The sequence below is a fragment of the Cucurbita pepo genome, chromosome LG03, assembly GCF_002806865.2.
Source record: "Cucurbita pepo subsp. pepo cultivar mu-cu-16 chromosome LG03, ASM280686v2, whole genome shotgun sequence".
Taxonomy (NCBI): Eukaryota; Viridiplantae; Streptophyta; class Magnoliopsida; order Cucurbitales; family Cucurbitaceae; genus Cucurbita; species Cucurbita pepo.
The window spans coordinates 10,763,787-10,776,366 of NC_036640.1; the positions used below are offsets into that span (position 1 = coordinate 10,763,787).

At 35.8% G+C, this 12,580-nt stretch overlaps 2 protein-coding genes and 1 long non-coding RNA gene across 3 annotated transcripts; 1 reads left to right on the plus strand and 2 right to left on the minus strand.

Annotated features, from left to right (window-relative positions):
• Positions 1 to 438: 438 nt before the first annotated feature.
• LOC111790941 lies at positions 439 to 8,116 on the minus strand. The gene is made up of 16 exons (XM_023672072.1): positions 7,648 to 8,116; positions 7,033 to 7,227; positions 6,520 to 6,594; positions 6,235 to 6,402; positions 5,746 to 5,909; positions 5,045 to 5,263; positions 4,753 to 4,879; positions 4,375 to 4,563; positions 4,095 to 4,181; positions 3,850 to 4,004; positions 3,326 to 3,445; positions 1,526 to 1,751; positions 1,330 to 1,389; positions 1,085 to 1,258; positions 899 to 1,008; positions 439 to 794 (listed from the first exon to the last, which is right to left on the minus strand). Exons 1-16 carry the CDS (start codon positions 7,843 to 7,845, stop codon positions 629 to 631), a joined length of 2,433 nt encoding a protein of 810 aa, XP_023527840.1. The 5' UTR covers positions 7,846 to 8,116; the 3' UTR covers positions 439 to 628.
• Positions 8,117 to 9,148: 1,032 nt separating this feature from the next.
• On the minus strand, positions 9,149 to 11,321 carry LOC111791424 (GDSL esterase/lipase At4g16230-like). Its single transcript, XM_023672753.1, is given in 5 exon segments — positions 9,149 to 9,375; positions 9,473 to 9,728; positions 9,832 to 10,077; positions 10,829 to 10,959; positions 11,053 to 11,321. Coding segments are annotated over 5 exon segments (1,107 nt in total). The 5' UTR covers positions 11,300 to 11,321.
• Positions 9,333 to 11,558, plus strand: LOC111791425. The gene is made up of 2 exons (XR_002814642.1): positions 9,333 to 9,419; positions 10,854 to 11,558. It is a non-coding gene; the product is annotated as an uncharacterized LOC111791425 (long non-coding RNA).
• Positions 11,559 to 12,580: the final 1,022 nt, after the last annotated feature.

The following is a 12,580-nucleotide window of genomic DNA, read 5'->3' on the forward strand; positions in this document are numbered from 1 at the left end:
ACATATTTGCATCAAAGATGTATTCGATTAGCAGTTGATACATAATATAAATTCTTCTTGCCAAAATTGGATTGAGCTCCAATTTTTTATTTTATTTTTAATTTTTTATGCAATCGAGCTACTAAGACATTCATGATCATAGAAAAAATATTGAATTTTTCCCCTATAGTTTTCATTCTTTTGTTGCCAACCTTGCGTGACATTAAGACAAGATCAAAGACCAAAAAGAAAGAAAATTGTGTGACATTCTTTACTAGGGAGAGTTCTCTCCCTAGTGTTTTAAAAAACTTATATAAAAAAGGAAAGTTCAAAGAGGACAATACCACCTGGACAATATCAAAAGGGAAAGCTCAAAGAGGACAATACCGGAGAGAGGTGGACTCTAATAAGGTAATATAAGAACAATTCAAAATAAAGTTAACTATTCTGCCTATTAAATTCAAAAAAAGAAAAATAAAATCTTTCTGATTGATTCTGTTTAGTGAAAATGTGTTCTAATTGTACGAACGACCAAAGTTATCTGCCAATATGATCAAAATTTTCTAAACTCCTATTGGCATGAGAACCGAAAAGTACTTTTTTTTAGTGTGAAAATATAAAACATTATAACACTATGTTGTTCTTAGTGTTAGCGCACTGGTGATGAAAAGAAGATGACAAGAAAGTATACGACAAACCCAGCTAGAAGAATTCCTCCATAGATGTAATTTTGAGAAGACTGCACTGGATATTTGTACTCAATGCTGCAGCATCTCATCTTCTCCCTCTCTTCGCTCAATACGAAATCGACGTACCTACATCGACACACACACATGAACGCTTTGCTTTAATGCCACAGATTTATTTGTTTAAAAGAAATGAAGCTACGGTAAACTATCTATAAGATGGAGCCACTTACTGCTGGGTGAAAATGGAGCTCTGGAAAATTTCTGAACTATTCAGATGTGCTTCTTGTAAGCGATGGTCATACAATAGCGATGATAGATCCACGAGCTGTTCCTCAAGGTTCTGTTTTTCGGTCGAAGAATCAGTCATTTGAAGACGTTTAGTACTGACATTAGTATTGACATGTTGAATGACTTACATCCAAGTATTTCTCGAGTCGCTCAACCAGTTCATGGGGGAAAGGTTCTGGCAAGTTGGTCGTTTTTTTATAGAACTTCTCCAACCATAACTCAGTAGCTGTCTTGTTCTTCTTGCCTTTCACTGGTTCACCAAGTGGAGTTTTGAGATGTTCTGCTGCAAAGGTTTGGACAGTCTGACACCAAATAAACAGTGATTAAACCGAACTAAGCCAAAGATTAAAAGATCAGTTGTAAGTAAAATTACCTCTGATGTATCTCGGATTCGGTGTAGAGCTGAATCTACACGTGCATATATTATGTTCCTCTGTTAAGAAAAACGTAAAATAGTGAAAATATGTTTCAGCAATCTAAACCGACAAATAAGAAACTCCCAAACACCAATGTACCCTCATATATATAATTATGAAGCCAGGGATCCCATTAATCCCAGTAATCCTTACCAATGCAACATCTTGAAGCATTTGACTGACTTGAGTCGTGTTCGAAAACGGGCCAAAAGGATGACAACCAGCAGCCCAGAGCCAATTTACAACTGCCCTCTCATGAACATGAGAAGCCCTCTCATAAGGTGCAGTCAAACCACCAACAGCTGAAGCAAGCCCAGCCAATATATGACGTTGTGCTTGCGATGGATCAGCATACCTTCTGCGTGTTTCAGAAACATAACTGCACAAAACAACACACATGAAAGTGAGTCAACTGACATAACAAGAGAAAGAGAAGTCGCCAAATGCCCTACTTCGCAAAAGGCGCTAAAAGTTAGTCAAGGACTGATGAAGCACCTACCTAATGTTGATAGTAAGTGACATGAAGATAAATCAAAAGGGTATGGTAAGCAAAGTTGATTCACATTATGTTACATATACATATATACTTGAGCGGAGGCAGGGCTTGCACATTCTCCAAGAAAAAGAATATGATATGAATTAGGATGCCCTCGTTTTACCTCTAGAGCCAATCGGGCGTTCAAGGGCCAAATAACTACAATTGGGTTTCAATTTTGACATACAAAAAGTGGTGAACTCAATTAAGGAAGGGAAAATGAACCAAAGCTCTCTACATTAGGTCAGCCATGCTACAAGAAGAAAATAGAGTTTTATGTTACAAAAGCATTTACTGGTGTAACTTTGATAGCAACATTTACTTTAGGTGTTTACTTTTGGGTCACTGTAGTATCAGTTTTTGGTTTTTCAATGAAACTTTCTTGGTTTGACGACAAAGCCTCATCACCAATTTGCAATTCCTGGGCCAGGGTTGCACGTCAAGGAACGTTCAAGTAGGCTTGATCAGCTTGCTTGTGGAGTGTTGAAACGTGGTGTGAGGAACTAGTTCTCCCTGTCTTCGATCAAAATGTAATCCATATCTAATCCTCTCCTCCTTTTGGATTGAAATCAAAATGGTTTGGGGGGTTTTTCGGAAATTGATAATAAGGAGTTTACACAACCAAAGGGTACCTAATTTTCAAGAGTCAAGAGTCCCCCCCACTATGGTTATAAACGGGACTGAAACCTAAAAAAAAATGGGCAGATATGTAAAAGGACCGGAAATAAACCGAGTGCAACCTTCACTGAAAACCTCGAAAGCAGATAACTAAGAAACAAGCAAGTTTAGACCTAAGAAGTCTGAAGGAACCAAAATCTCGTAAGACCACCATATGAAGGGCTAATACACGATGACTTCAAATGAGCGCAACTGCTACAAAAATTAGGACAGCCTAACCCCTGTCAATCGGAGGAAGAAGAAAAACACCCAAGTATGCATTCTAGGGTAACTTTTAATGTATAAGGAGGGGAAATGAACAGAGTTCAACATTCACTGAAAACATTGAAAGCAGATAACTAAGAAAGTTCTGAGGTAACCAAAATCTCCTAAAACCACCCTATGAAGGGCTAATACACGATGACTTCAAATGAGACCCAATGCTACTAACATTGGGACAGTCTAACAATTGTCATACTGGAGGAAGAAGAAAAACACTCAACTATGCATTCTAGGGTAATTTTTAATGTTTTAAGTAGTCAAGAGAAAGAAGGTTGTAATGCCCCTTAATCTATTGCAAATCGTACCCTTCACGGTGAGAAGCATTTGTCATTGCATCTCAATTTTCAATTTACCGGCAGTTCAAACAGGAATTTACAAGAATATCTACACAAAGGTGAGTATAAATGATTTTATTCTGTAAACTAATGTAGTGATAGTGGATTTACTTGCATTCATCAATGATGTATGTTTCCACTCACCTGAGAGGTATCTTCTCATTTTGATGCTCAAGTATGATAACGACATCCTTGGTTGCATAAACCAGGCTTTCATCCTCCATCGTGAGTTTTGAATCAACATCAGCCAATGATAGGACAAAACTGAATAAAAGGAGCCGATGGCATGAACTTAGTAATTTATGACTACTAAAAGTCAAATTAAAAATGGTAAAATATTCACATCAAGACCAAAAAGAAGAAAATTGCACCAACATGATGTTTCAAGTCTAACACTAATATTAAACCCAACAAACCAGATGTATGTTCTGCCTTTTCTTTTTTGTTTCTACTATTTCTATTTAAAGCATGAAAACTGATACATTAGGACAAATTTTAAACCCCCGGAGGAAATGCAAACAAAAAGATTGCCTTTAAATAGAAAAAAGAATTAGGGTAACAAAAATAAGAAAAACTCAAACATTATGCCGCTATCTTAAAAGATGATTTTATCCCTTACTCCTCTCCCTCTCAAACCCTCATTTATAAGCAGAGTTTGAGTTGCTTACACTGGAAGTACCCTAGTTCCATAAGTTCGGTGCAAATCCCCTTGCTTTTTTTCATTTTTCTTCACCTTCTTGCCCTTTTTTGATTGATATGTAGCCCAAAGAGGTTTATGTTTCAGTACTGAATCATCTGAAACATCAGTTTCATCCATCCAGTGCTGGTAAACGCCAAAATATAGATCATTACACTAAGTTCACTGGCGAAATATTTGAATCCAGTATGCTTAACAGAAATCCTTTATGCTAACCTGGCGAAGGAAAAATTTATCAGATAAAGATGGGTCAGCCACCTCAAGCAAACCTGCAGCAAGCACATCGGCGGACCTTTCCATTTCCTGAAATGAATTAAGCAATTATTCACTGAATAACATCAACGAGGTTGCTAAAAATGTACAATGGTTATATGCTGTTACATGGAGGCCACTTAACTAGTCCATGTAAACTACATAGTAACTTGAATTCCTGACCGATATATATACCACGTAAACAACAAATCAAGTTTTGTATTGAGGAAAAGACAACACTTACTTCTCTGAGGACAGCACCATCCAAATACACCTTGGTATGAACATGAAAACGACCATCATTCTTCGTTTCCTGTAGGGAATGGCTCCGCATTGCTTTTGAAACAGCTATTGCCAGCTTTTCATGATGATGTAATAGATGTGCACCACCGATAATCACTACTTCTTGCCCAACATGAGTCATCTTTTTAACCTGAAATAATGTGAAACACTTACAAGAAGAGGTTCGTGTTCTATATCAAATCATAAACCCAAATGTAGAGTATGTTCATATTTCATAGCATTTCAATGAATAATTACGTATCCATTTAACTCAGAGAAATAAAACATTTAGCATCATCGTTCGTGGAACTTCATACCATATTCAATGCAAGTGTCTTACCTCTGCTTCAATTGCTTCAACATTTATACTGTAGTTGTGGCCTTTTTCCATAATATTGTATCGATTATGATTTTGCAAGACGATTATGGGTATAAGCAATCTCGTTGTCATATCAACAGTTTCAAACCTAAACACAAGGAAGAAACAGTGAGACGATAATGTTCATCAATCCACACAGCAATTCCTATTCCATGTGCCCCCATTCTTCTTTAGGGTCTCTAACCTTCTGCAGTATGTAAACAGCAAAACTAAAGTACAATAGGTAACATAAAATGTAATGAAAGGCGAAAACCTGACATCCGGGGCTATGACATGTTCAATGGTGGTTGATACTAGGGCAGCAAGTTCCCCCAAAAAATTATCATGGGTTGAATGATCAGTAGCTGCACCAAATCCTCTTGGAAATAGCACATTCCTCAAACGTGGTAGAGTTCTAGAACTGACGCTTCCCTCTTCAGTTTCAATTTTTCCATATGTGCACGGGCCTGCTGAGAGGTCAATCACAGCATATCTGATAATGCAGAAAAGAACCAGGATCACATACCAGAGCTCTAGTTACAATGTTGGACAACAAAGAAAAATTTAACACATACATTCCATCAAAGAAAGAAACAAACAATAACACCAGTTATGCTCAAAGATAAGTTGAACCTACCACTAAATTGATTAACCTTCATTGTGATACCAGTCACAGAGATCGCACTACAGTCTAATGATATACATTTAATCACGCGAGACATAAAATTGTATATTGCCATATTACCTCTCCATTTAGCTTCCTATTACATCAATTACTTAAAGGACGTGGATAATATCAACAACCACATAAAAACAACCAGAACTTAGTAATTTTCACTAAGCTTCTGACTGTATTGAATATTAGTTCCTAAGCGCTCAAAAAACATAAATAAAATCATATCGAACCAAAATTTATTACAACTTGCAATTGAACCACACAGAAATAGCAAGACTCCCAGAATATCAAAACAATACCTGCCAGAGCCCAGCCAAACTTGAGTTGCTCCTCCACCTTCGTATCGGTAACGATAAATGTAATCGCCTTCTTGTTTTTTCACATCTTCATCATTTAGCGGGGCAAGTTTCTGATACATTAAACTATCAAGATCGATTTCCTTATTTCTGGGGTCCATTCTGACCTGTTACAGAAGTAGAGTGAAAAAGTAGGAGATGGTAAAATAGAAAATGAAATTAAAACAACAAAGGATGATAGTGGAAAGAAAAGTTTTAAGGATGGCAGATCATTACACACAAAAAAAAAGGATGTTTCACAGACAACAGAGGGAAAAAAGAAGATGAAAGAAACGAGCACTTCATCTGACAGAGGAATATTAAATCATAAATGTAAGCTTTAAAGAAAATGAATACTTTCTCAAGGAAAAGTGAGAGAAAATACATCGTGATCCTAAAAAGAAGCACCAAAACTTTGCATTCAAAATTTGGATTCGGACAAAGTTACCAAACCTTATCGAAGTTGACAATAAAAATGGCAATTGGCATAAGTCTATCCCTCTCAGCAGCATTGTATGCCTCATTATCCGTGTCAAAAATATAGGAATATAATTTCTGAAACACAGGTTCAACTGTTGTTGCTTCAACCTCAAACAGAGGTACCTCCCTTCCAAAATCAGTCTGGAAATGTATAGAACTTTTAGAATTAAATATATGTAATAAAAAAAAATTATTCACCAACTACTCCAAAAACTACGAAGAACAGAAGGAAATAGCAGCACAGAGCTTAAGTTCCACCTCTCTTGCGGTTTCAGCAGGAATCATGGCCTCCTTCAATGCCTTCTCTAGAGCTATCAATTCAGCCTGACCTGCCTGTAGCAGTGCAGAATATAGTAGCCAGACCAAAGAACTTTTTATACAAAAATGCAATATTCATTGAAAAAAAAAAACATCGTTTAAGATTGATGAGTGCAAGCAGATTCATTTAAGCATTACGGATACCTAAACTCTAAGTTTCTGATGATCATATGGTCATACGAGTGGGATTACAGTTCTAGAAATGGATAAGGAAAAGGCTCTTGAAGATGAAATATGCTACAATTGAAGTAGAATATAAGAGGCATGCTTGTATTTAATAGATTAGAATTAAAATTATAACTTTCAGGAAACATTCATTTCAAAAAACAAGAACTCAAGTGCAAAGGGAGCAAAAAAAAAAAAACTTTGATATGTAGTCTCAGAAAGAGAAAACTTGTAAGTAAAATTCTTTTAAGGATGCAAGTTACGGAAGAAACTAAAAATGGAACTTACAGAAAAGGCATTATATACAATATGATGCTCTATATCAATGGGCTCGCCAGTCTCAAGGCAGGATGGCCTGTGAGACGGGAAGCTGGCTCTCAGAAACTCTTCTAGCTTGTGTGAATCTACTGTGTACCGGTAGGCTCCATCATTATTGAAACCAATAAGGACGATGTTCACTTCAAGTGGAACCTGAAAGGGAACCTGTGCAACGCTTTTATTAGTTTATGTATGTGCAGTAGAGGACCTATAAAGTTGAGAATGCCATTGCCAATCATAAATCAAAACATGATCATTCCTAGTTCAGAAGCTACGAAGTACCGATGCAACTAATTTAAATTACAAGTTCAAATAATGAAGAAAAATACAGTGCTACGAAGTACAAAATTTTAAATATAAGTCCATAGTCTAATTCCAGGAACAACATTCCTCCAATGGAAATCAAAGAATCTAAAACTGTCAATTCTTCCTAGTTGTTCTAACGTCGTTTAAATCCTAAACAAAAGAACTAACGAGCGGGATAAAGATAAATTAATCGGAGCCACTGCATTTGACTCGAGTAAACGATCACATAATCAAGGATTAAGAATCATAGTACAGAAGAAAACACAGTATGAGAAATACCTCAGCTCGTGAATGAAGCATCCGACGAACATCGTATCGGACACTATCTTTGACGGTATGGAAGGCTCCGTGATGCCAATGAGGATGTCCCGGATCTCTCCTGAAAGCTTGAGGAGCCGACTTCAATGGAACTACAAGCAAAATGAAAACCAACACACAACCGTATAATAAGAAGCTCGAGTTAAATCCAGCAGCCATGGAACTGAGAACCAGCTAAAATTCCTTAAGCCTCTCTTCTTCTTCTTCTTCGTCTGCCTGGTTTGCGATTGAGAATGAGAGGCCTTCTACATGTACGAGAAAGAAATCAAGAAATTGGCGATCAATTGATAGAATTGAAGGAACGATAATCGATCAGCAGCAGATACAGCAGAAGAATCGGAAGTCTACTACTGTTCAAGTCGCTAGGAATTTCGTCCCGCGAATTGAACTGTGACCGAAAAATGAAACTGCGAATCCGAATGAGAAAAACTCGTCGAGATTTTCTTGCATTTTTCTTTTTCTGCTTTTCTTATTCTCCAAACAGAGCCGCGGTTTAATCAAACCGGTCAAACGCTGAACCAGACCGAACCGAGTCGATATTGAACCAAAAAATGGGATAACAAGACAAATACTAAATTTTAATAGTAAAAAGTAGTTAAATGAGTTGGATTGTGTAAAAATGTTTTAATTAGATTCTTCCAATTACATGGACGATTTTACCCTTAAATGTATTTATATTTAACAAAATAAAATAAAATAAAATAAAATACACGAGAGATTATTAAATTACATTAATACCCTTAAAATTTTAGAAAAAATTATTTTTATTTTATTTTTTTATAATTAGCGGGAGATAACACATGAGATACTCGTAAACAGTTTCCATTCATTATTATAGTAATAATTTATTTATTTTTTTGTTAAAAAATTAGTTTGTAAATATTTTTTATTTTTTAGTATTTTAAAAAATTAAAAGAGTTAATAAAAAATTTAAAAATTTAAGAATATTGCCAAATACTTTTAAACACACAATTAAAAAATATTATCTAAACATTTAAAATGGTATTAATATTTTTGTAATAAAGCAATAAATTTAAGAGTATTTTAACTTTTAAATATTTATTTTTGTGTATTATAATTTGGTTATATTAAATGTTTCCGAACATTTAAATAAATATTTTCGTGCAAAAAAAAGAAAAAAACTAACCGACATAAATTAATAACTAAAATATAAGTGTCCAGCCTACCCGAGTATAACTACGCAATAATTGACCTAAATTTGTTATCGTGAATTCAGATATTTAAATCTTTGTATCACAAAAAAAAAAAAAAAAAAANAAAAAAAAAAAAAAAAAAAAAAAAAAAAAAAAAAAAAAAAAAAAAATTCCGTCCAAATATATTAATATATTATGATAAGAACGGTAAATTAGAGCTTTGAGAAAAGAAAAGTGAGGATAGTTTGGTAATTGACCATATTAATTACCATATTTGTTGTACCAACACAAATTAGCAAAATTATTAATTAGTTAAAGCGCTCGAGTTCTCGAATATTGATGGGCCAAATATCATTGGCGTCGCCGTCCATGAGCCGCCTGGCGATTATGGAGTTCGTAGCTTCAGAAGGATGAAATGAATCCCAAAACACGTACTTCGACCTGTCTACGCACACTCTCGACGGCGGTCCACAGGGAAAAAGACCGCCGTACCGTCCGGCGATGTGGCAGCACGCCGAGTCGGCATTCTCAAACCCTGTACAAATGCAGCGAAGGAAGCTTTCAATATGTGAAGTGCAGGTATTCGACAAATTATCTCTATGAAAATGCTTTATTCGATGTTCTTTTCTTACCGTATGATGCGTGATTTTGAACTATATCTTGAACGATGTGATACGCATTTGCATAGAGGAAATTAGAATTCTGAAATTGAGCTCCGAGCTCTGTGATTAGACCTCTCAATTGGTTGTTGAGTAACTGAGCCATTAGGTTAGGGGAATTTGCACAGTTGCTTCCTAATGAAGGATTTGAATCTCTCTGATATGGAATGCATCCGATTGGTCCGACGTTTACCACTACGATGTTTCTGGCTCCTAGATTGTAGAGTCTCTGCAAGTGATTCGGATACTTTTTTCAGAACTATTTTCGAACGAAGTAATGGAAAAGAGTCAAAATGATTTCAGTGAAGTAACGAAGAAAAGAGTGTTAGTACTGTGAGTTGGAGTCTGTAACTCGAAATCATAGAGCCAACAAACAACTCTGGAGGAATCAACCGGTGTCCTTAATCCGAGAGGACTGGTGTAAAGTAGTTATTAATGAAGTCGTTTGAGCCAATGGTTATGGAGAATATGGAAGTTCTAAGCAAATCCATGGCAGCAGGAAGGCCAATCATGTCGATGATATCTTGTCTGTTGTTTGCAAAGTTATCGACTTGTGCAACCAAGTTGATTCGAGCAAGCTTTCCAACACAAATACAAAGTCATTACAACTATAACAAGTACCCATATGTAACCATCCAAGCTCACCGCTAGCAAATATTGTCCGTTTTGGCCCGTTACATATCGCCGTCAGCCTCACGATTTTAAAACACATCTACTAGAGAGAGGTTTCCACACTCTTATAAGGAATGCTCCGTTCTCCTTTACAACTGATGTGGGACCTCACAATCCACCCCCTTAGGGGCCAGTATCTTCGCTGGCACACCGTCCGGTGTTTGGCTCGAATATCATTTGTAACAGTCAAAGTCCACCGCTAGTAGATATTTCCCCTTTGGCCAGTTACGTATCGTCGTTAGTCTCACGGTTTTAAAACGCTTCTACTAGGGAGAGGTTTCCACACCTTTATAAGGAATGCTTCGTTTCCCTCTACAACCAATGTGGGACTTCACAATCTTCCCCTTGTGAGCCAGCGTCCTCACTGGCACACCCTCCTAGTGTCTGGCTTTGATACCATTTGTAACCGTCCAAGTCTACTGCTAGTAGATATTTCCGCTTTAGCCCATTACGTATCGCCGTCAGCCTCACGGTTTTAAAACGTGTCTACTAGGGAGAAGTTTCTACACCCTTATAAGAAATGTTTCGTTCCCCTCTACAACCGATGTGTGACCTCACAGCATATAAGAAAGAAAGAAAGAAGGCATGAAAATATGCACATTCCATCCATGATTTTCCATAGAAAAACATGCTTAACTGGTTACTGCAGAAACTTACAAAGATTTTTCCTGTGTTATTGAAGATTCCAGCTGAACCAGAAGCATAGTTGACGCCATGAAGAATCACGGGTCCAGTCGAGGAAGGCGCCAAGTACGGGGGAGTGAATGTCTCGAAGCCCAGCTCCTGACCTGGTAAGATGGGAACATAAACATAATAGACATTGAACTCTTGTTTGCTGTCTTTTGTTGATCTTAGTAATGCAATGTAGATCACAAACTTGCCTATTATATCAACAATGGTTCGCCCGTTGGTGAATCGACCAGTCGGCCATCCGAAATCGATGCCATTCGGCACGTAGTTTGCCCGGGAGAGTGATGGAATGTAGTTGTTGTTTCCAACCTCTACCAATGAATCCCCAAACACAAAATTAGCTGTAAAAGCTCTAGAGAAGCAAGTTCCAAACAAGGTAAATAGGGTAAAACATAGGATACCCAAAACAGTATTGTTGTTGACAAAAATGATATCCATTTAGAAACAGTCTTCAAAGAGGAAAAATAGAACAAAAACAGGTTCTTTTGGGTATGTAATGGTTCAAAGCCAGAGATTCAGAAGAGAGCTTAGGATTAGGAAGAAAAGGTAAGTTGAAGGAGAAAAACCATTGAATGCTCTATCACACCTTCACCAACCTTGAGAATATGAGGGACTGCTAATTGTTGAGGGGCTCTTAACTTCCATGGGAGGTCTGATTCGTACTCTGATTATAGCTTAAATGCCTTCTTATTTTCTGTTGAATCCTGTACTCTTCTGATAACTTAATAGCATTTATAATTCGCATGGGTTAGTTTATCAATACTAGCTAGCCATTCCCAATATAACCAGTTTGATAATTATTTTGTTTTTAGTTTCGTCTGTGTTAGTTTATCGATACTAGCTTGCATTATATAAGCTAGTCATTCCCAATATGACCCGTTTCATAATTATTTTGTTTTTAGTTTCGTCTGTGTTAGTTTATCGATACTAGCTTGCATTATATAAGCTAGTCATTCTCAATATGACCCGTTTGATAATTATTTTGTTTTTAGTTTCGTCTGTGTTAGTTTATCGATACTAGCTTGCNTAAAAAAAGGAAAAAAAAAATCAATTTATACCGATCAATTAAAACTTATTAATTATGTGATCAAAACCCTCCATTTTCATATAATGATTTATGTTAAGTTAAATTTAAAATTATATGAATATTATTATTCTTTTTAATTAAGAAAAATATAAGAATTGGAATTGTAATGGTTTTAACCCCTAAATATTAGGGATTATTGTAAAGTTTGGTACAAATAATATATTTTTTTAATAAAAAAATTAGTTATATTTTATGCATTGTAACAAATTACAAATGTTAATTACATTGATTATTGTTGGAAGGCTAATTTCTTGAAAACTAATTGNCCGTTTGATAATTATTTTGTTTTTAGTTTCGTCTGTGTTAGTTTATCAATACTAGCTTGCATTATATAAGCTAGTCATTTCCACTCGTATAACTCGTTTGATAATTATTTTGTTTTTAGTTTTTTGTTCCGAAAAGTTGTACTTATATCTCCTCACTTTCGTTACTATAATCTTTCTCTCCTTAAAAACGTTTGAATTTTTAGTTAAATTTCGAACATTTATTTATTTATTTTTAGTTTTTGAAGCTTTGATTCGGCTTTGCTTCTCATTTTCGTTACTATAATTTTGTCCTTCTCTTCAAAAACATTTGAATTTTTAGTTAAATTTAAAAAACGAAGAATAAAAACTCGGACCTAAAAATTTTAA